Genomic DNA, 24862 nt, shown 5'->3' on the forward strand with positions numbered 1-24862 from the left:
AGTCGATGAGTTTCTGGCACTGCTCAGGTGTTATGAGAGCCCAGGTTGCTCTGATAGTGGCCTTCAACTCTTCTGCGTTTTTGGGTCTGGCATTCTGCATCTTCCTTTTCACAATACCCCACAGATTTTCTATGGGGCTAAGGTCAGGGGAGTTGGCGGGCCAATTTAGAACAGAAATACCAGGGTCCGTAAACCAGGCACGGGTAGATTTTGCGCTGTGTGCAGGCGCCAAGTCCTGTTGGAACTTGAAATCTCCATCTCCATAGAGCAGGTCAGCAGCAGGAAGCATGAAGTGCTCTAAAACTTGCTGGTAGACGGCTGCGTTGACCCTGGATCTCAGGAAACAGAGTGGACCGACACCAGCAGATGACATGGCACCCCAAACCATCACCCAACCATGCAAATTTTGCATTTCCTTTGGAAATCGAGGTCCCAGAGTCTGGAGGAAGACAGGAGAGGCACAGGATCCACGTTGCCTGAAGTCTAGTGTAAAGTTTCCACCATCAGTGATGGTTTGGGGTGCCATGTCATCTGCTGGTGTCGGTCCACTCTGTTTCCTGAGATCCAGGGTCAACGCAGCCGTCTACCAGCAAGTTTTAGAGCACTTCATGCTTCCTGCTGCTGACCTGCTCTATGGAGATGGAGATTTCAAGTTCCAACAGGACTTGTCGCCTGCACACAGCGCAAAATCTACCCGTGCCTGGTTTACGGACCATGGTATTTCTGTTCTAAATTGGCCCGCCAACTCCCCTGACCTTAGCCCCATAGAAAATCTGTGGGGTATTGTGAAAAGGAAGATGCAGAATGCCAGAGCCAAAAACGCAGAAGAGTTGAAGGCCACTATCAGAGCAACCTGGGCTCTCATAACACCTGAGCAGTGCCAGAAACTCATCGACTCCATGCCACGCCGCATTAACGCAGTAATTGAGGCAAAAGGAGCTCCAACCAAGTATTGAGTATTGTACATGCTCATATCTTTCATTTTCATACTTTTCAGTTGGCCAACATTTCTAAAAATCCCTTTTTTGTATTAGCCTTAAGTAATATTCTAATTTTGTGACACACGGAATTTTGGATTTTCATTTGTTGCCACTTCAAATCATCAAAATTAAATGAAATAAACATTTGAGTGCATCAGTCTGTGTGCAATGAATAAATATAATGTACAAGTTACACCTTTTGAATGCAATTACTGAAATAAATCAAGTTTTTCAAAATATTCTAATTTACTGGCTTTTACCTGTATATATATATATTGCCCAGTAACACGTTAGTATTGGTGTCATAAAGAAGTTTTGGGGACTATACTCTACCAGTGCTGCTGCATCAGGATTTTCAAAAGCAGCTTGAGAAGAATTTATGGACTCACCATCAATAGGGCTCACATAGTCAGACATGTGGGCCCCTGCGCTTAACCCAGCACCGTGCATGAGTAGATCACCGTAGGGCCTCTGGTGGCTCGCCATCAGCTGGTAATACTCGGTTGGACTTGCTCCAGGAGGAGGAGGCGGAGGGAGCCCGAACAGGCAGCCATCTTTGAAATGCTCATGAGCCACTAAAGAGGAGAGAAAGTCTCTTCAAAGTTTTGTACCGCTAATTGACTTCCGCTACCATGCATGCAGTCTTAATTCACTTTAACCTCTTAAATGAAGGTGATTGTTTGGTGAGTTTTTGTGGACGTATGGGAGATACTGTTGGAAGTGTAAGCTTTTTGACAGTTTGTGGCATTGGTGTTCTGTTCTGTGAAATTATTCAAGACGCGTTCAAGTGCTTGTGACTCATTTTTATAAAATTGGTTTGTTTGCACTCTTAGCTGACGTTCTTGCAGTTATGTGAATGTATGGCATGTGGATATCGTCGTACGCATAGCGGTCAGCAGTTTTTAAAAGGTTATTGTTAGAATAATTGTTTCTAAATTATCACAAAAGCTTTGTTTTACATTGAGTTCCTGGCAGGGAGACGGGAGCTGTCTTTGGGGCCTACCAGGAGGAAGGCTCGTAAAACTCCACTGTGACTTCAAAGCCGACAGATGGCAGGATCTGCCCAATTTCCAGACAAACTCTTTTTGAAGTATTTTACGAACTCTCTTTGAACTATTTTACGACCTCTTCTTTTGAACTGTTCAGTAACCAAAGGCAACGCTGTTTACGACCCACTTCCCTCTGGAAGCAGCTGTGGTCAGGTGGGGGGAGAATGTCAAATAAAGAGGGAGGAGTGCAATCTTTTGGCAGAGCGTGGTGCAAGACTGTACAGAGAGCACAGTGGTCGCGTCCCTCCTCAAAATTGAGTCCAAATTTAATTCTGTCTCTGATTCTTTGCTTCTTGTCTTGTTTAATAGATGTCATCAGTGTTTGAACCTGACAGTTATATTCTTCCAACATTAGCAGAGTAAAGTGTAGCAGAAGATGTACTAATATGATCCACTTCAAGAAACTCTTCAAACTTAAAGTGTTTACAAAGTACAAAGAAGAAGAACCATGATAAACATTCTGAATTTATTTAACTCATCCATTCTTTCATTATTTCACTCACAAAATAATCTTACTTATCTCAACATATGAAATGTAACTTACTTCACCAATTATCATTTATTTACTTATTTTATTGTGATTACTTATGGAGTATATTGTGAATAAATTGAGAACAGGAAGTGAACAAAAGTTTTAGCAACTGTTATGTAAAAGAAAAGGGGTAGGATTAAATAAGCTCTGCTTCTTCCTACTCCTTTTCGAACATGTTGAAAAGAGAAACTGGAGATTGTGATGTATCATGTTGTATACTTGCATGTTCCAAATAAACTCAAACTCAACTCAACTCAAGATTTATCTCCACATCCATCCATTTTCTACCGTTTGTCCCTATTGGGGTCGAGGGAGGTGCTGGAGCCTATCTCAACTGCATTCGGGCATATCTATCAAATTTTCCGTATAACGAAGAAAATGATGGTCTTTCCTCCAAAACAAAAGCAATACAAAAACTCAACTGGGGGTGGACTATTTTACTGGCCTGCTTTTACTTTGAAGGGCTGACTTTACAGAATGAATTGTGCCGAGTTGCCAGAGTGAGCGGACTTGAAAAAGCGATTATTTTTTCATCCAATGAAGGATAAAATACAGATAATTTATGTAAAAAAACAGGAATTTTCGTGAAACTATTAAAACTGTAGAGCTAGAGGGGGAAGTAGGGCAAAAAAAAAAAGGGACTTTGCTGGGGAAAAAAAGATATTTGCCTTTCTTAAATTCCAATTTGCGGCGACCTGGAAAATGTGACTTTCTTTTATGCTGCAGGTTACTGTAAATGTTGATGTAAATATTTCTGTGGGCTCCAACTTACATTGGCTGGGGTTCAGGCCTCTGGCTGCCGAGATGAGTGTGGGGCCGCCGTGCACGGAGCGCAGGTAGTGCTCCATGTGAGGGTTGATGTAAACGTGCGGGGAACTGAAGGGAGAGTCACTGGACGCCCTGGCGGCAGGAGAAAGGCGGATCAGGGAAACATCCGAGATAACAGGACTTCCTGTCACACCTGCAGGGCTGAGAGAGAGGATGCAAATTGACCTTCAGATGCCAAAGTGCACTACCCTATTTTCCGCACTATAAGGCGCACCTAAAAACCACAAATTTTCTCAAAAGCTGACAGTGCGCCTTATAACCCGGTGCGCTTTATATATGGATTAATATTAAGATTCATTTTCATAAAGTTTCGGTCTCGTAACTACGGTAAACAGCCGCCATCTTTTTTCCCGGTAGAACAGGAAGCGCTTCTTCTTCTACGCAAGCAACCGCCAAGGTAAGCACCCGCCCCCATAGAACAGGAAGCGCTTCTTCTTCTACTGTAAGCAACCACCCGCCCGCGTAGAAGAAGAAAAAGCGCGCGGATATTACCGTACTTCATTTCCTTTGTGTGTTTACATCTGTAAAGACCACAAAATGGCTCCTACTAAACGACAGGGATCCGGTTCATGAAAAGACGCAATCTCTCCATCCGCACACGGATTACTATTTCACAGCAACTGATATTCCTGTGAACCGCACTGTGGATACAACGGGAGCACGCACGGTGAATATTCGCACCACAGGGAATGAGAAGTCATCCTTCACTGTGGTTCTAGCTTGCCATGCTAATGGCCAGAAACTTCCACCCACGGTGATATTCAAAAGGAAGACCTTGCCAAAAGAGACCTTTCCAGCCGGCGTCATCATAAAAGCTAACTCGAAGGGATGGATGAAGAAAAGATGAGCGAGTGGTTAAGGTAAGTTTAAGTTTACGCGAAGAGGCCGGGTGGCTTTTTTCACGCAGCTTCGTCCATGTTGATATACGACTCCATGCGCGCCCACATCACGCTGGTTTTAATATATTATTAAAGTTTGACTGACCTATTTGACTGTTTTTTTGACATTCCTTTAGCGCAGTTAGATGCGGCTTACAACACGGGGCGGCTTATAGGTGGACAAAGTTTTGAAATATGCCGTTCATTGAAGGCGCGGCTTATAACCCAGGGCGCCTTATGGTGCGGAAAATACGGTAATATGAACTTGACTGTATAATAATATGCACTTGACTGTTTACTAGGGGTGTAACGGTACGTGTATTTGTATTGAACCGTTTCGGTACGGGGGTTTCGGTTCGGTTCGGAGGTGTACCGAACGAGTTTCCACATGAACGTATTAAGTAGCCGCCTCCGCTTCCTTCTGCCTCTGTCTCTGTCAGTCCTCTACACACACCCAGCATTGTCCCACCCACACAACCATCTGATTGGTTACACACAGAGCGGCAACAGCCAATCAGCAGTGTATATTCAGAGCGCATGTCGTCAGTGTTTAGCAGGTAATCATCAGGCAGCGGACTCTCCCCAAATGATAATAAACACCTCCCAGTCAACTACGAGTAACATCACCCGTTGACCTTCTAGAAATATAAAAGGCAGCTCAGCTCGCTCGCAGTCCTGGCTTGAGGTGAAGGCTAATTCGCTTTTAGCGTAACTTTAGCTCATTTTGCGGTGTGTGTGTTACGGACAGCAAAGCCCTGTCTGTCTGTTAATTCACTTTACCCTTTTTCTGTGTTGATTGAGCTGTGTTGAAGCAGCAAAAAAGGACATTGTGTTAAATGAAGAGTTTCTGTCTCTGATAGTTGATATAATAATGTAAGTGCATCATTAAGCCTCCATGAACTCCATGGTGTTCAGGGATGAATAGTCTCTCCTATTGCTATTGTACTATTTTTTTCAGCTATAGTTACATTAATTAATTAACATTACATTAATGGAGAAGCCTAGTTTTGAATGGCAGGGTCCCTGCTATCACATGTAGATAAATAAAACATTTGCATAATAAAAATCAACTACAGGCTTTCCAAATGCTGTAATAAATTAAGCATGATGAGTTGACTTGAAACTGTTTAATATTGCACTTTTTATATGTAGAAGAAGAAGTTTTGTCATTTTATTGTCATGACTTGGTCCTGGGTGTTTGCTTTTCCGGGATGCAACGGAAAGTTGGCACGGGCGAGACGAGAATGAAGGTACATGATTTATTTATATTTATCAAAAAAAAAGGAATAAACAAAAAGCGCGCACAGAGGCGGAGAATAAATTATGAAACCAAAAGACTATAGCAAAAAAGTACAAACAAAAAACACGCACAATGGCGGAGAACAAACTATGAAACCAAAAAGACTATAAACATGGAACAAAAACTAACTTGGCTTGGACAGAAATAGTTGCTTGAGGAATTGACATGGAAAGAAGTATCAGGCATGGACAGAGCATAAATGCGGTGAGGTCGTCAGAACGACAAACTGAAAAGAATGAACTTAAATACTATGGACATGATTAGTGAAAGCAGGTGCGTGACTCAAAACGTGAAACAGGTGCGTGACGTGACAGGTGAAAACTAATGGGTTGCTATGGTGACAATCAAGAGTGCACAATGAGTCCAAACGTGGAACAGGTGAAACTAATGGGGTAATCATGGAAACAAGACAAGGGAGTGAAAAGACAGAAACTAAAGAGTCCTATAACTAAACAAAACATGACTTAAAACAAAACATGATTACACAGACATGACATTTATTTAATCTGAGCAACAACTTGAGGCAGTTTAATGTTGATTAACGTGGGCAGAATTATTATAGTGTTCCCAATGTTAAAAGGATTAAGCCATTCTTTACAAATTTGGTAAATAAATAACCAAAACATTTATATTTTGTTGTTTTCTTACTGTACCGAAAATGAACCGAACCGTGACCTCTAAACCGAGGTACGTACCGAACCGAAATTTTTGTGTACTGTTACACCCCTAATATATACTAATATGTACATGACTGTATACTAATATGTACTTGACTGTATACTAATATGTACTTGACTGCATACTAATATGTACATGACTCAGGGCCGGCCCATGGCATAGGCCGTATAGGCAAATGCTAAGGGCGCCGTCCATCAGGGGGCGCCACGCCAGTGCCACAAATGTTGGAGAAAAAAAAAAAGAAAAAAAAAAAAAAAGTTGGTACTATTATTTTTAAATACAAAAAATAATCCCACGTTAATTAAAATGCAAAGTAAAGCCTATTTAATAGAAATATTATTTGTTACAACATTAAGCCCCCCCCCCGCACGGTGCGCCCCCTCCCTTCCCGTATCATGACTCTTTTTGGACGTCACCACATCAAAAAATCAACACAAGATGTCAAAACGGCCAAAACTGTCAGGTACCCAGGGAATAAAAAAGAGAAAAGAAAAGGAGGAGAAACGAGAAAAGACAGAGGTAGCAGGTAGGTAACGTTAGCCTACATGAAATTATTTGTCTGTTACAGAATGTGATAGTAACCTGGCTTTTTAGCATTAAGCTAATGTTACATGATTCGGCAATTGCTAATCAATAAATAGCTAGTTCTGTTTTAACGTCGGGTTAATATTGTGGAGGGGGCTAAATTGTTATGGAAAATAATAATGTAACGTTAGGTAATTACAGTACTCCCACCTTACATTCCTCAGGGACATTTGTATTAGATCTTTTAAGCAGGTGTTTTTTGTTTACATTGTTATTGCCTTCTGGTTAGCTAATGTTTGCCCTGCAGGAAATAGTCACTTTTCCACCCCTTTATATATTAGGTATAGTTGTAAGTAAAAAAAAAAAGGTCAAAGACAAAGCTATTCGGTTTCTTGTGAGTATATACACTTCACTGCCGATGTGGGGGGGGGGGGGGGGGGGCGCCACCTAAAACCTTGCCTAGGGCGCCAGATTGGTTAGGGCCGGGCCTGACATGACTATACTAAAATGTACTTGACTGTATACTAATATGTACATGACTGTAAAAGTGCTGGAGTTTTTAAAGAGATACAGTACAGCACTCTCAGGTGGTTGCCAATATTGCAGCGAAATGTTGATTTTTGGCAGCATCAATGAGTTGAATGGCAGACAGTGCAAGATGCTTAAGTCCTTTTGGATTGGAGACATAAACAAAAACAACCATTGCTTGAGAATGAGCGATAATAGTGATGGGTCCGGCAACACCGATGCATCGGCGCATGCGTCGAGCTCATAGAGCAAAACCCTGTGTCGGTGCGCGTACCGCTTTTAGAAAGTCACGTGACCGATCATGAGCTGTTTTGGTCACGTGACCGATACGCCAACTGTGTCGCACTGACGCCTCCTCTGTGCCCTGTGAGCGGCTCTTTTCTACAGCCGGAGAAATAATAACTAAGAGAAATCGTCTAAAATGTAATACGTCGGAAAAACTTTTTGTATTTTTTTTTTATAAAAATGTGTAAAAAAATAAAATTAAAAAAATTCCCAGTCCACAATCATCCACAACACGTTCTCTTAGATTTCCATGTTATGATACATGTTCACATTATTTATTGACTGTATCTAAAAAAGATAAAAATATATTTATTTAAATGAAGATATGAAATAATCCTAAATGAAATACAATGACTTGGTTTATATTATTGTATATACTAGGGCAGGGGTCACCAACGCGGTGCCCGCGGTCACCAGGTAGCCCGTAAGGACCAGATCAGTCGCCCGCTGGCCTGTTCTAAAAATAGCTCAAAGAGCAGCACTTACCAGTGAGCTGCCTCTATTTTTTAAATTGTATTTATTTACTAGCAAGCTGGTCTCGCTTTGCTCGACATTTTTAATTCTAAAAGAGACAAAACTCAAATAGAATTTGAAAATCCAAGAAAATATTTTAAAGACTTGGTCTTCACTTGGAATAAGCGGTAGAAAATGGATGGATGGATGGGTCTTCACTTGTTTAAATAAATTCATTTATTTTTTACTTTGCTTCTTATTACTTTTAGAAATACAATTTTAGAGAAAAAATACAACCTTAAAAATGATTTTAGGATTTTTAAACAAATATACCTTTTTACCTTTTACATTTCTTCCTCTTCTTTCCTGACAATTTAAATCAATGTTCAAGTAAATTTATTTATTTTTTATTGTAAAGAATAATAAATATTTTAGCTTCTGTTTTTTCGACGAAGAATATTTGTGAAATATTTCTTCAAACTTACTATGATTAAAATTCAAAAAAATTATTCTGGCAAATCTAGAAAATCTGTAGAATCAAATTTAAATCTTATTTCAAAGTATTTTGAATTTCTTCTAAAATTTTTGTTCTGGAAAATCTAGAAGAAATACTGATTTGTCTTTGTTAGAAATATAGCTTGGTCCAATTTGTTAAATATTCTAACAAAGTGCAGATTGGATTTTAACCAATTTAAAACATGTCATCAAAATTCTAAAATGTATCTTAATCAGGAAAAATTACTAATGATGTTCCATAAATTCTTTTTTTAATTTTTTCAAAAAGATTCAAATTAGCTAGTTTTTCTCTTCTTTTTGTCAGTTGAATTTTGAATTTTATAGAGTCGAAATTGAAGATAAACTATGTTTCAAAATTTTATTTTAATTTTTTTCGTGTTTTCTCCTCTTTTAAACCGTTCAATTAAGTGTTTTTTTCATCATTTATTCTCTACAAAAAACCTTCCATAAAAGGAAAAAAAAATGTACGCCGGAATGACAGACAGAAATACCCATTTTTTTATATATATACATTTATTTATTTAGCTTTTCTTGTTTAAATCACACTTACGTGTAACTTACAAATGACAATATATTTATTTATTTAAGTGTGTATCAAACTGGTAGCCCTTCGCATTAATCAGTACCCAAGAAGTAGTTTTTGGTTTCAAAAAGGTTGGTGACCCCTGTACTAGGGCATCAAATCAGTGTCAGTTGAGTCGGTCCATAGGTTGCCTGTAGGGATTTTTAATGTCCAGCCGATGTCAGTATTTAGTGACACAGTATCGACACAGTATCAATACAGTTTTGCAACGTGTCGAAACGCTTCATGACGCCTCATCAACCCATCACTAAGCGATAATAAAGGTTTTTTTTCAGTTGATATCGTTTTTCTCGATTAGTGCAACATTTTAATGGGTGCATTTTGTTGCGTGGGGATGAAAGAATGGCTGAGAAGTCTACTGCGAAAGAAGAAAATACCTTTGGTTTTATTCTAAAGTTTTCAAGGTGGTGGCAATTATTTTAAGTTTCCCTTTGTTTTTTTTTTGTATAGATTTTGACATGATGTAAGCTAGGGTTGTCTCGATACCAATATTTTGGTACCGGTACCAAAATGTATTTCGATACTTTTCAACATAAAGGGGACAACAAAAAAATGTCATTATTGTCTTTATTGTAACAACAAATCTTAGAGTACATGAAACATATGTTTATTATTGCAATTTAGTCCTTAAATAAAATAGTGAACATACTAGACAACTTGTCTTTTAGTAGTAAGTAAACAAACTAATTAGTCTGCTGATGTATGCAGTAACATATTGTGCCATTTATCTACCTATTATTTTGTCAACATTATTAAGGATAAACTGTAAAAATTGATTATTAATCTACTTCTTCATTTACTGTTAATATCTGCTTATTTTCTGTTTTAACATGTTCTATCTACACTTCTGTTAAAATGTAATAATCACTTATTCTTCTCTTCTTTGATACTTTACATGAGTTTTGGATGATACCACAAATTTAAGTATCGATCCGATACCAAGTAGTTACAGGATCATACATTGGCCATCATTTTGAGTCCTCATGTGTTCAGGGATGTATTTCTTGAGTTTATGAATATAATATGATTTTTTTTTTTTAAAGAAAAAAGATTTTGTGACGATAAAAATATCGATGTAATCATGGTAGTATCAACGAAATACGCTCTTGTACTTGGTATCATTACAGTGGATGTCAGGTGTAGACCCACCCATGGCATTTGTTTACATTGTGACGGTGGTGAGCTATTGTATCCTCCTACGGTGTGTAATGAAGCATGTTTAGCTATTCCTCGTCCTCCAGTGATAATGATACATGTAAGAAACTTACTTTATTTGTCGCCATGGAGGCCAGGATTAGTGATTAAGAAGTAGCTACAACACTGCAGACTGCGGATGGACGTTAGCTGCTAACTAATAATAATAATAACAATAATGAATTACATTTTTAACGCACTTTACATTTGCTAAAATCTCAAAGTGCTACAAAGTATTAAAACAATAAATAAAAAATAGGTAAAAAATAAAAATAGAAAGTTAGAATATATAATGGGAATTTTAAATAGAAATAAAAACAGGAAAAACACTAGATAAAACATAGACAAAAATAGAAATAAAATCATGGAAATACACTAGATAAAACAGATAAAAATAGAAAAATAATCACTGGATATAACAGATAGGCAAGCAGTGCATTTAAAAACAAGAAGGCAGAGAACTAGCTAGCTAGCCATGTCTTAAAGTACCTCTTCCTGAGGGCGTTTCAGTGTTATAACTTCACCTTTATCTTTACTTTTTACACCAAAATGCATCCATTCTCCATTTTCTGTCTACACACTGTGTCTGCTTGTAAGTCTTCTGTGTGTGTGCACTGCCGAACGTGCTCCTCTGCTCGTAAAACCAGCAATGTCACCATGTGATGACGCACTGGTACTATTCAAACAGAGTATAGTACCCTTTTTGATTCATTAGTACCGCGATGCTACACTAGTACCGCTATATCGTACAACCCTAGTGTAAGCACAATTCTGCTACAGCAAACAACATTAATGAGGAAGTCAAACACTACATACAGGTAAAAGCCAGTAAATTAGAATATTTTGAAAAACTTGATTTATTTCAGTAATTGCATTCAAAAGGTGTAACTTGTACATTATATTTATTCATTGCACACAGACTGATGCATTCAAATGTTTATTTCATTTAATTTTGATGATTTGAAGTGGCAACAAATGAAAATCCAAAATTCCGTGTGTCACAAAATTAGAATATTGTGTAAGGGTTACATTTTGAAGACACCTGGTGCCACAAACTAATCAGCTGATTAACTCAAAACACCTGCAAAGGGCTTTAAATGGTCTCTCAGTCCAGTTCTGAAGCCTACACAAACATGGGGAAGACTTCAGATTTGACAGCTGTCCAAAAGGCAACCATCGACACATTGCACAAGGAGGGAAAGACACAAAAGGTTATTGCTGAAGAGGCTGGCTGTTCTCAGAGCTCTGTGTCCAAACACATTAATGGAGAGGCAAAGGGAAGGAAAAACTGTGGTCAGAAAAAGTGTACAAGCGATAGGGATCACCGCGCCCTGGTCAAGATTGTGAAAAAAAACCCATTCAAAAATGTGGGGGAGATTCAGAAGGAGTGGACAGCTGCTGGAGTCAGTGCTTCAAGATCCACCACCAAGAGACGCTTGAAAGACATGGGTTTCAACTGCCGCATACCTCGTGTCAAGCCACTGTTGACCAAGAAACAGCGCGAAAAGCGTCTCACCTGGGCTAAGGAAAAAAAGAGCTGGACTGCTGCTGAGTGGTCCAAAGTCATGTTTTCTGACGAAAGCAAATTTTGCATTTCCTTTGGAAATCGAGGTCCCAGAGTCTGGAGGAAGACAGGAGAGGCACAGGATCCACGTTGCCTGAAGTCTAGTGTAAAGTTTCCACCATCAGTGATGGTTTGGGGTGCCATGTCATCTGCTGGTGTCGGTCCACTCTGTTTCCTGAGATCCAGGGTCAACGCAGCCGTCTACCAGCAAGTTTTAGAGCACTTCATGCTTCCTGCTGCTGACCTGCTCTATGGAGATGGAGATTTCAAGTTCCAACAGGACTTGGCGCCTGCACACAGCGCAAAATCTACCCGTGCCTGGTTTACGGACCATGGTATTTCTGTTCTAAATTGGCCCGCCAACTCCCCTGACCTTAGCCCCATAGAAAATCTGTGGGGTATTGTGAAAAGGAAGATGCAGAATGCCAGACCCAAAAACGCAGAAGAGTTGAAGGCCACTATCAGAGCAACCTGGGCTCTCATAACACCTGAGCAGTGCCAGAAACTCATCGACTCCATGCCACGCCGCATTAACGCAGTAATTGAGGCAAAAGGAGCTCCAACCAAGTATTGAGTATTGTACATGCTCATATTTTTCATTTTCATACTTTTCAGTTGGCCAACATTTCTAAAAATCCCTTTTTTGTATTAGCCTTAAGTAATATTCTAATTTTGTGACACACGGAAGTTTGGATTTTCATTTGTTGCCACTTCAAATCATCAAAATTAAATGAAATAAACATTTGAATGCATCAGTCTGTGTGCAATGAATAAATATAATGTACAAGTTACACCTTTTGAATGCAATTACTGAAATAAATCACGTTTTTCAAAATATTCTAATTTACTGGCTTTTACCTGTATTTTCCAAAAGGTTTTAGGCGCATGGTTGAAAAAGAGAGCAAAAGGTAAAAAGTGTCTGGTTGTAGACGCCACGTCTCATCCAACCGAAACACTTGAGAAGAGTTGCTTCCTGTCAGCTGCATTTGTACAAACACACTTGTTGCAGTGGCGGCACGCGGTGATGAAGGGGCTCGCACTGAGCTGTCATGTTTGGCAATCAAAAAGTGGACCCCGACACAGGAGCAGGCAACAAAGCGGCACACCGGGCGACAAATGACACAGCACTTCATTTGCTGTTCGGCGTTGCAGTAATTAGGTGAATTTGGCACCGGCAACGAGAGGGACAGCAAGATCAAGGCCTTGATGAATGAGGGGTCCACTGTCAAGATCAAATCACATAAATCAAGGTGGCTGAGTCTGTAGACAGGCTCCCGGCCCACACCTTGATGAATGACTCCACTACACCTGTGTCGCCATCATGCGTGTGCACGCCAGACTTTATTGACTTCATCCAAACACAGGCTCTCCTTGCTGCTCAGAATCACATTTTAAAGTTCTTAGGCCCTCACAAACTCTTGAAAAGTGCCCCCGAAAGTTTTGGAAGAGTGTGACCATTGCAGATGTGAGAGCGTCTCACCCGTGCAGGGCGTGCAGCACGTGGGGCTCGTAGTGGTGGCGCATGTTGACAGCAACGGGCTGGTAGAAGGATGAGAAGATGTCTGGGGCCGCTGCAAGGAAACACACAAGACAGCCTTTCAAAGTAGGAAACAATAACACTTGGTGGCACTGTCATTAATACATCATCTCAATCAATCAATGTTTACTTATATAGCCCTAAATCACCAGTGTCTCAAAGGGCTGCACAAGCCACAACAACATCATCGGCTCAGATCCCACATCAGGGCAAGGAAAAAGTCAACCCAATGGGATGACAATGAGAAATCTTGGAGAGGACCGCAGATGTGGACCTCCCCCGGGCGACCGGTGCAATGGACGTCGAGTGGATCTAGTTAATATTGTGAGAGTCTAGTCCATAGTGGATCTAACATAATAGTGTGAGAGCCCAGTCCATAGTGGATCTAACATAATAGTGTGAGAGTCCAGTCCATAGTGGATCTAACATAATAGTGTGAGAGTCCAGTCCATAGTGGATCTAACATAATAGTGTGAGAGTCCAGTCCATAGTGGATCTAACATAATAGTGTGAGAGTCCAGTCCATAGTGGATCTAACATAATAGTGTGAGAGTCCAGTCCATAGTGGATCTAACATAATAGTGTGAGAGTCCAGTCCATAGTGGATCTAACATAATAGTGTGAGAGTCCAGTCCATAGTGGATCTAACATAATAGTGTGAGAGTCCAGTCCATAGTGGATCTAACATAATAGTGTGAGAGTCCAGTCCATAGTGGATCTAACATAATAGTGTGAGAGTCCAGTCCATAGTGGATCTAACATAATAGTGTGAGAGTCCAGTCCATAGTGGATCAAACATAATAGTGTGAGAGTCCAGTCCATAGTGGATCTAACATAATAGTGAGAGTTCAGTCCATAGTGGATCTAACATAATAGTGTGAGTCCAGTCCATAGTGGATCTAGTTAATAGTGTGAGAGTCCAGTCCATAGTGGATCTAACATAACAGTGTGAGAGTCCAGTCCATAGTGGTTCTAACATAATAGTAAGAGTCCAGTCCATAGTGGATCTAACATAATATTGTGAGAGTCCAGTCCATAGTGGATCTAACATAATATTGTGAGAGTCCAGTCCATAGTGAATCTAACATAATAGTGTGAGAGTCCAGTCCAGAGTGGATCTGACATAATAGTGTGAGAGTCCAGTCCATAGTGGATCTAACATAATAGTGAGAGTCCAGTCCATAGTGGATCTAACATAATAGTGTGAGAGTCCAGTCCACAGTGGATCTAACATAATAGTGTGAGAGTCCAGTCCATAGTGGTTCTAACATAATAGTGTGAGAGTCCAGTCCATAGTGGATCTAACATAATAGTGTGAGAGTCCAGTCCATAGTGGATCTAACATAATAGTGTGAGAGTCCAGTCCATAGTGGATCTAACATAATAGTGAGAGTCCAGTCCATAGTGGATCTAACATAATAGTGAGAGTCCAGTCCATAGTGGATCCAACATAATAGTGAGAGTCCAGTCCATAGTGGATCTAACATAATAGTGAGAGAGTCCAGTCCATAGTGGATCTAACATAATAGTGTGAGAGTCCAGTCCATAGTGGATCTAACATAATAGTGTGAGAGTCCAGTCCATAGTGGATCTAGTTAATATTGTGAGAGTCCAGTCCATAGTGGATCTAACATAATAGTGTGAGAGTCCAGTCCATAGTGGATCTAACATAATAGTGAGAGTCCAGTCCATAGTGGATCTAACATAATAGTGAGAGTCCAGTCCATAGTGGATCTAACATAATAGTGTGAGAGTCCAGTCCATAGTGGATCTAACATAATAGAGTGAGAGTCCAGTCCATAGTGGATCTAACATAAAAGTGAGAGTCCAGTCCACAGTGGATCTAACATAATAGTGAGAGTCCAGTCCATAGTGGATCTAACATAATAGTGAGAGTCCAGTCCATAGTGGATCTAACATAATAGTGTGAGAGTCCAGTCCATAGTGGATCTAACATAAACATGTCATGTGTTAAAATGATGAGCACAAAGATGTTTCACCGTATCTCAGCAGGCTGAAGGAGCGTGGAGTTAGTTTGTCCACGTGGGTTCCTCTCTGCACTTTGTTAGCATGCTGCTGATGTAATTCAGCTACTTCAAAGAGTGCATGCGGGCAAAGAACGATTGTGGCCAGGAGTAATCACCTCCAGCACGGCTGATTGATGACCGGCGCTCTTAATCGCGCTGCTTAACAAACAGGTTTGTCCAGATTAAGTAATTACCTCATCATCCCGGATGCGATGTGATAAAGAGACGTCTGCGTGCTCGGGCACGAGAGCGATAATTAAAATACGATAAATTAAATAGCGCTTGTAGGCCTGCCATGACGGTCCCCGGCTCACATCCATATTAGCCAGACGACACCCTCGCCAGGGGGGCGCCTGGGATTATGGAAAATGACTACCCTGCCGTCTCTAAATTAAACAAAGACCCAGTTCTTGTCCTGCTGTGGGAGGCCAGGGGAGCTAAAAATAACACTGCTGAGGTTCTCTGTGAGCTTTATCCACGGAACCAAATTGTTCCCTCTTGATACTCCTCTTCATCACGATGATGACTACGTCAGAAGAACATGCTTGGAATGACCTTTGACCCGTGATAAAAGAAAATGAACTATTCCTGTACGGCCAGTCCTGACCCAGCTTGGTATGCAAAAAGCCTTTTTGTCTGGAATGAAGTGACAGGAAGTGGACTTTGTTGGAGGTTACGACACATTTGTTAGAAAACAATTTGACTCTCGTGTGCGGTGAACGAGCATACCTAAGACAAACCGCTCGGCCTGGTTTGCTAGCTAATGAGCTCCAGCTAATACCAGCGACAAGACGAAGCACATCAGCACAACAATTAGTGTGAAGGCGCTAATGGCTTCCAGCGCAGGTGGAAGTCCACTCCACTCACCATAGACAGCGACTACATTAACGGGAATGTATTTGAAAATGTACGCTGAACAAAAATATAAACGCAACACATTTGCTTTTGCTACCATTTTTAACTCAAAGATGTAAAACTTTTACTATAAAAGCAAAAGACCTACTCCTTTCAAATATTGTTCACTTCCTTAGAGTCCTCGGGAAGTACAACCTGAAGCCTGACCTGCTGCTGACCTTCTACCGCTCGTCCATCGAGAGCCTGCTGACCTACTGTATTACGTTATGGTACGGCAGCTGCACTGCAGCAGACAGGGAGAGGCTGCAAAGAGTGGTCAAGACGGCTCAGAAGATCATCGGCCGCCCTCTCCCCTCTCTGACGGACATCTACACCTCCCGCTGCCTCAACAGAGCCAGTGCCATCATCAAGGACAGCACCCACCCTGGCTCTGACCTGTTCCACCTGCTGCCCTCTGGGAAGCGCTACAGGTGCATTAAAACCAAAACAAACAGGCTAAAGAACAGCTTCTTCCCCAGGGCCATAACCATCCTGAACGGACTGCCCCATTGTCCCTCATAACTGCCTTCTCTTCGGTGCAATAACCCATTCCACCAACCACCCTGTTTTTGTTTTTTTGTTTTTCATGTATATATTCATTTCACACCATATTCATTGCACTTCTACATTTTTTATATTTTTATATATTTGCACATTGTTTTTCTAGCATGCACACATCGCACTGTATGGAATGGCCTCAATCTCGTTACCTTGCGTAATGACAATAAAGCTGATTCTGATTCTGATTCTGTTCACAAATCTGTCTAAATCTGTGTTAGTGAGCATTTCAAGGTTCAAGGTTCAAGGTTCAACTTTATTGTCCCCGCGGGGAAATTTGTCTTGGGCACAGTGCATCATTGCTTTCTTAACATACCCAAAAACAACAGAACAAAAACACAAGCACAGACACAACCACAACCATACAACTAACATTTAAACATCAGAACATGGAGCTTGATAGACATAGGTGGCACTTTGATGTAGGCATAAAATCTACAGTATGGAGATAAAGATAAAGTACCAATGTGCATTGCACTAGAGCTCATGGATAAAGTGCTGTGTGCTAAAGTGCTTAGTTCTAAAGTGCTATGTGCTAAAAAAGTGCTAACCTATGTACCGTATTTTCCGCACCATAAGCCGCCATGGGTTATAAGCCGCGCCTTCAATGAACGGCATATTTCAAAACTTTGTCCACCTATAAGCCGCCCCGTGTTATAAGCCGCATCTAACTGCGCTAAAGGGAATGTCAAAAAAACAGTCAGATAGGTCAGTCAAACTTTAATAATATATTAAAAACCAGCGTGATGTGGGCGCGCATGGAGTCGTATATCAACATGGACGGAGCTGCGTGAAAAAAGCCACCCGGCCTCTTCGCGTAAACTTCCCTTAACCACTCGCTCATCTATTCTTCATCCATCCATCCCTTCGAGTTAGCTTTTATGATGACGCCGGCTGGAAAGGTCTCTTTTGGCAAGGTCTTCCTTTTGAATATCACCATGGGTGGAAGTTTCTGGCCATTAGCATGGCAAGCTAGAACCACAGTGAAGGATGACTTCTCATTCCCTGTGGTGCGAATATTCACCGTACGTGCTCCCGTTGTATCCACAGTGCGGTTCACAGGAATATCAAAAGTCAGTGGAACCTCGTCCATGTTGATAATGTTCTCTGGCCGGATCTTTTTTTCAGCTATCTTGTTTTTACAATATGCACGGAAAGTAGCCAGCTTTTCTTGAAAGTCTTTAGGCAGTTGCTGTGAAATAGTAGTCCGTGTGCGGATGGAGGGATTGCGTCTTTTCATGAACCGGAAACCTGTCGCTTAGTAGGAGCCATTTTGTGGTCTTTACAGATGTAAACACACAAATGAAATGAAACGCAATATCCGGGGGCTTCTTCTTCTACGGGGGCGGGTGGTTGCTTACAGTAGAAGAAGAAGCGCTTCCTCTTCTATGGGGGCGGGTGCTTACCTTGGCGGTTGCTTACCATAGAAGAAGAAGCGCTTCCTCTTCTACGGGGAAAAAAGATGGCGGCTGTTTACCGTAGTTGCGAGACCTAAACTTTATGAAAATGAATATTAATATTAATCCATGTATAAGGCGCACCGGGTTATAAGCCGCACTGTCAGCTTTTGAGAAAATGTGTGTTTTTTAGGCGCGGCTTATAGTGCGGAAAATACGGTATTAAAATTCTATTGCACATTGTTGGTCAGCTTAATGGAGGCTGGGACAAATGATAATTCAAGGCGGTTAAATTTGCATAGTGGGACCCGGAGTCTTCTCCCTGATGGCAGGGTTCCATATTCAGGAAAGAGTGGATGTTGTGAGTTGGAAATCATTTTCTTAGCTTTTTTCCTAACTGCCTGCTCATAGATGCTCTGTATAGGCTCATATTCTTTCCTCCCTACGATTTTCATTGCCGTTTTATGCATGCCGGCCAGTTTGCTTTTTAGCTTAACGGTTAGGTTGCCAAGATAATCCATCTCACCTCACAGGTGTGGCATATCAAGATGCTGATTAAAAAGCATGATTATTACACAGGTCGGCCTCAGGCTGCCCACAATAAAAGGCCACGCTGAAATGTGAAGTTTTATCACAAGGCACAATGCCACAGATGTTGTAAGTTGTGAGGGTGCATGCAGTTGGCATGCTGACTGCAGAAATGTCCACCAGAGCTGTTGCCCGTGAATTGAATGTTCAATTATCTACTATAATCCGTCTCCAAAAGGTGTTTCAGAGAATTAGGCAGTACATCCATCCGGCCTCACAACTGCAGACCATGTGTAACCACACCAGCCCACACCTCCATGATGGCCTGAGACCAGCCACCCAGACAGCTGTTGCAACGACTGGTTTGCATAACCAAATAATTTCTGCACAAACTGTGTGAAACCATTTCAGGGGAGTTCATCTGCACGCTCGCCGTCCTCATCGGGGTCTCCACCTGACTGCAGTTGGTCGTCGTAACCGACTTGAGTGGGCAAATGCTCACATTCGATGGCGTCTGGCACATTGGAGAGGCGTTCTCTTCACAGATGAATCAGGGCAGATGGCAGACAATGTGTGTTTGCTGATGTCAACATTGTGAATGGAGTGGCACATGGTGGGGGTGGGGTTATGGTATGGGCAGGCGTATGTTATGGACAACAAACGCAAGTGCATTTCATTGATGGCATTTTGAATGCACGGAAATAGCGTGACGAGGCCCATTGTTGTGCCATTCACCCGAGACCATCGCCTCATGTTGCAGCATGACAATGCAGGCCCCCATGTTGCAAGCATCTGTACACAATTCCTGAGCCGAACACATGCCACTTCTTGCATGGCGAGTATACTCACCAGACATGTCACCCATTGAGCATGTTTGGGATGCTGTGGATCGGCAAAAATGAAGTAGTCACTAACAGAGTTGTGAACAATATTTGAGAGGAATAGATATTTTGTGTATATAGTAAAGCAGATATTAGATATTAGAGTTTCACTCATGAAAAATGGGAGCAAAAACAAGTGTTGCGTTTATATTTGTCGACAAACTCAATGAACTTTTACCTTGAAAATCAGTTTTTACCTTGAAAATCAACTTTTACCTTGAAAATCAGTTTTTACCTTGAAAATCAACTTTTACCTTGAAAATTATTTTTTACCTTGAAAATCAACTTTTACCTTGAAAATCAACTTTTACCTTGAAAATCAACTTTTACCTTGAAAATCAGTTTTTACCTTGAAAATCAACTTTTACCTTGAAAATCAATTTTTACCTTCAAAATCAGTTTTTACCTTGAAAATCAACTTTTACATTGAAAATCAACTTTTACCTTGAAAATCAACTTTTTACCTTGAAAATCAGTTTTTACCTTGAAAATCAACTTTTACCTTGAAAATCAACTTTTGCCTTGAAAATCAGTTTTTACCTTGAAAATCAGTTTTTACCTTGAAAATCAACTTTTACCTTGAAAATCAGTTTTTACCTTGAAAATCAACTTTTACCTTGAAAATCAGTTTTTACCTTGAAAATCAGTTTTTACCTTGAAAATCAACTTTTACCTTGAAAATCAGTTTTTACCTTGAAAATCAACTTTTACCTTGAAAATTATTTTTTACCTTGAAAATCAACTTTTACCTTGAAAATCAGTTTTTACCTTGAAAATTATTTTTTACCTTGAAAATCAACTTTTACATTGAAAATCAACTTTTACCTTGAAAATCAACTTTTTACCTTGAAAATCAGTTTTTACCTTGAAAATCAACTTTTACCTTGAAAATCAGTTTTTACCTTGAAAATCAACTTTTACCTTGAAAATTATTTTTTACCTTGAAAATCAACTTTTACCTTGAAAATCAGTTTTTACCTTAAAAATCTACTTTTTACCTTGAAAATCAGTTTTTACCTTGAAAATCAACTTTTAACCTTGAAAATCAACTTTTACCTTGAAAATCAACTTTTACCTTGAAAATCAGTTTTTACCTTGAAAATCAACTTTTACCTTGAAAATCAACTTTTACCTTGAAAATCAGTTTTTACCTTGAAAATCAATTTTTTACCTTGAAAATCAGTTTTTACCTTGAAAATCAACTTATACCTTGAAAATCAACTTTTACCTTGAAAATCAGTTTTTAGCTTGAAAATCAACTTTTACCTTGAAAATCAGTTTTTACCTTGAAAATCAACTTTTACCTTGAAAATCAGTTTTTACCTTGAAAATCAACTTTTTACCTTGAAAATCAGTTTTTACCTTGAAAATCAGTTTTTACCTTGAAAATCAACTTTTACCTTGAAAATCAGTTTTTACCTTGAAAATCAACTTTTACCTTGAAAATTATTTTTTACCTTGAAAATCAACTTTTACCTTGAAAATCAGTTTTTACCTTGAAAATCAACTTTTTACCTTGAAAATCAGTTTTTACCTTGAAAATCAGTTTTTAGCTTGAAAATCAACTTTTACCTTGAAAATCAGTTTTTAGCTTGAAAATCAACTTTTACCTTGAAAATCAGTTTTTACCTTGAAAATCAACTTTTACCTTGAAAATCAGTTTTTAGCTTGAAAATCAGTTTTTAGCTTGAAAATCAACTTTTACCTTGAAAATCAGTTTTTACCTTGAAAATCAACTTTTACCTTGAAAATCAGTTTTTACCTTGAAAATCAACTTTTTACCTTGAAAATCAGTTTTTACCTTGAAAATCAGTTTTTACCTTGAAAATCAACTTTTACCTTGAAAATCAGTTTTTACCTTGAAAATCAACTTTTACCTTGAAAATTATTTTTTACCTTGAAAATCAACTTTTACCTTGAAAATCAGTTTTTACCTTAAAAATCTACTTTTTACCTTGAAAATCAGTTTTTACCTTGAAAATCAACTTTTAACCTTGAAAATCAACTTTTACCTTGAAAATCAACTTTTACCTTGAAAATCAGTTTTTACCTTGAAAATCAACTTTTACCTTGAAAATCAACTTTTACCTTGAAAATCAGTTTTTACCTTGAAAATCAATTTTTTACCTTGAAAATCAGTTTTTACCTTGAAAATCAACTTATACCTTGAAAATCAACTTTTACCTTGAAAATCAGTTTTTAGCTTGAAAATCAACTTTTACCTTGAAAATCAGTTTTTACCTTGAAAATCAACTTTTACCTTGAAAATCAGTTTTTACCTTGAAAATCAACTTTTTACCTTGAAAATCAGTTTTTACCTTGAAAATCAGTTTTTACCTTGAAATCAACTTTTACCTTGAAAATCAGTTTTTACCTTGAAAATCAACTTTTACCTTGAAAATTATTTTTTATCTTGAAAATCAACTTTTACCTTGAAAATCAGTTTTTACCTTGAAAATCAACTTTTTACCTTGAAAATCAGTTTTTACCTTGAAAATCAGTTTTTACCTTGAAAATCAACTTTTACCTTGAAAATCAGTTTTTAGCTTGAAAATCAACTTTTACCTTGAAAATCAGTTTTTACCTTGAAAATCAACTTTTACCTTGAAAATCAACTTTTACCTTGAAAATCAATTTTTACCTTCAAAATCAGTTTTTACCTTGAAAATCAACTTTTACATTGAAAATCAACTTTTACCTTGAAAATCAACTTTTTACCTTGAAAATCAGTTTTTACCTTCAAAATCAGTTTTTACCTTGAAAATCAACTTTTACTTTGAAAATCAACTTCATCCATCCATCCATTTTCTACCGCTTATTCCCTTCGGGGTCGCGGGGGGCGCTGGAGCCTATCTCAGCTTCAATCGGGCGGAAGGCGGTGCACACCCTGGACAAGTCGCCACCTCATCGCAGGGCCAACACAGATAGACAGACAACATTCACACTCACATTCACACACTAGGGACCATTTAGTGTTGCCAATCAACCTATCCCCAGGTGCATGTCTTTGGAGGTGGGAGGGGCCTATCCCCAGGTGCATGTCTTTGGAGGTGGGAGGGGCCTATCCCCAGGTGCATGTCTTTGGAGGTGGGAGGGGCCTATCCCCAGGTGCATGTCTTTGGAGGTGGGAGGGGCCTATCTCCAAGTGCATGTCTTTGGAGGTGGGAGGAAGCCGGAGTAGAACCCACGCAGTCACGGGGAGAACATGCAAACTCCACACAGAAAGATCCCGAGGCCGGGATTGAACTCACGACAACTCAGGACCTTCGTATTGTGAGGCAGACGCACTAACCCTTCTACCACCGTGCTGCCCAAAATCAACTTTTACCTTGAAAATCAGTTTTTACCTTGAAAATCAGTTTTACTTATTAATACATTTTAATATTTAATCCATCCATCCATTTTCTACCGCTTGTCCCTCTCAGGGTGGCGGGGGGGGGGGGGGGGGGGGTGCTGGAGCCTGAATCAGCTGCAATCACTGACATGAATCAAAACACAAAACAATAATTATCAACTACAATTACGACTGAATTTCAATGACCGATTAAAGCTGCGAGACGCATTCAGTCACGTCCCTCCAAAAGCCCGACCCTCCATGAACATTTCAGGAAGATTGGAGCATGTAGAAGGAAGTTACTGTATGACAAAAGTGTGGTTTTGGCACCACAGCACTTGTGGAGTTTACCCGAATCCCCGACCAACAAAAATCTCAAGAAGATAGGAACATGGAAGGAATATATATATATATATATATATATATATATATATATATATATATATATATATATATATATATATATATATATATATATATATATATATATTAGAGATGCGAGGTTTGCGGACACAACCGCGGAGTCCGCGGATTATCCGCGGATCGGGCGGTTGGAATTAAAAAAAATTAGATTTTATCCGCGGGTCGGGTCGGGCGGTTGAAATAAAAAAAAATTAGATTTTAAATAGATTCAGGCGGGTGGCAGTTAAACCAATTGGGAAATATATATACATAGTTAAATGTTGTTACCCACATACGAAAAACGAGCAGGCACCTGCAGCATATGCCACAACAGAAGAAGAAAAAAAAAAGAGATGGACACTTTTACGGAGCGGAGAAGGGACGCCTCGCCGGGGTCCGGGACCGAGGCCCCTTCCCCCGAGAGGGCCCCACCGGGAGCCGTAGCTGAGGCGATCCGCGAGAAGGGCCCGACGCACGTCCAGGGTCACCACCGCGCCCACCGCACCGACACCCCGCCTCGTCCGCCTTCGCCGCGGCCGGCGTCACGCGCAGCAGGTAAGCAGCTTACCTGCCCGCCACCCCTGTTGCCGGGGGCGCGTAACATATGATTGCGTAACATATGATTGCGCACTGGTGTGCGTCTGGGCCGCGACAGCGTGGCACGCGAATGTCTGTGCTGCATTGGATCAGTCTCCTTTCTTTAACAGGCAAAAGCTTTATAACCTCACTAATGCCTTGCATCGTCTATATTAGATATATAACAACGGGCGGGTGCGGGCGGGTGCAGGCGGGTGCGGTTCTGATCAAATGTTAGATCGGGTGGATGGCGGATGGTTGACGACTTTCTGATGCGGTTGCGGATGAAATAATTGCCTATCCGCGCATCTCTAATATATATATATATATATATATATATATATATATATATATATATATATATATACATATATATATATATATATATATATATATATATATATATATATATATATATATATATATATATATATATATATATATTATATGCATACATATGTACAGTCATGGTCAAAAGTTTACATACAATTGTAAAGAACATAATGTCTTGGCTGTTTTGAGTTTCCAATAATTTCTATTGGAGCACATACTTGTTGGTCACAGAAAACAGCGGTAGGCACGCCACCTATCGCTGTTCCTGACATCTACAAAGCAATTAGCTACCTGCTGCCACCTACTGATATGGAAGAGTATTACATAGGGGTGTAACGGTACACAAAAATGTCGGTTCGGTACGTACCTCGGTTTAGAGGTCACGGTTCGGTTCATTTTCGGTACAGTAAGAAAACAACAAAATATACATTTTTGGGTTATTTATTTACCAAATTTGCAAAATCTTCCACCAAAAATATTTTTCTTAGTGTAATATTTGATG

The 24862-nt window shown here is 39.9% G+C and overlaps 1 protein-coding gene across 1 annotated transcript in view; it reads right to left on the bottom strand.

Moving 5' to 3' along the window:
- LOC133570804 (uncharacterized) overlaps positions 1–24862 on the bottom strand; it is a 99198-nt gene that overhangs the window by 59209 nt on the left and 15127 nt on the right. The window contains exons 4-6 of the mRNA XM_072916618.1: positions 13374–13464; positions 3334–3530; positions 1370–1555 (exon numbers count right to left, since the gene is read on the bottom strand). Of these exons, the coding sequence (XP_072772719.1) occupies positions 1370–1555; positions 3334–3530; positions 13374–13464 (474 nt within the window). The remainder of the gene's footprint in view (positions 1–1369; positions 1556–3333; positions 3531–13373; positions 13465–24862) is intronic.

The sequence above is a fragment of the Nerophis lumbriciformis genome, linkage group LG28 (assembly GCF_033978685.3).
Source record: "Nerophis lumbriciformis linkage group LG28, RoL_Nlum_v2.1, whole genome shotgun sequence".
Taxonomy (NCBI): domain Eukaryota; kingdom Metazoa; phylum Chordata; class Actinopteri; order Syngnathiformes; family Syngnathidae; genus Nerophis; species Nerophis lumbriciformis.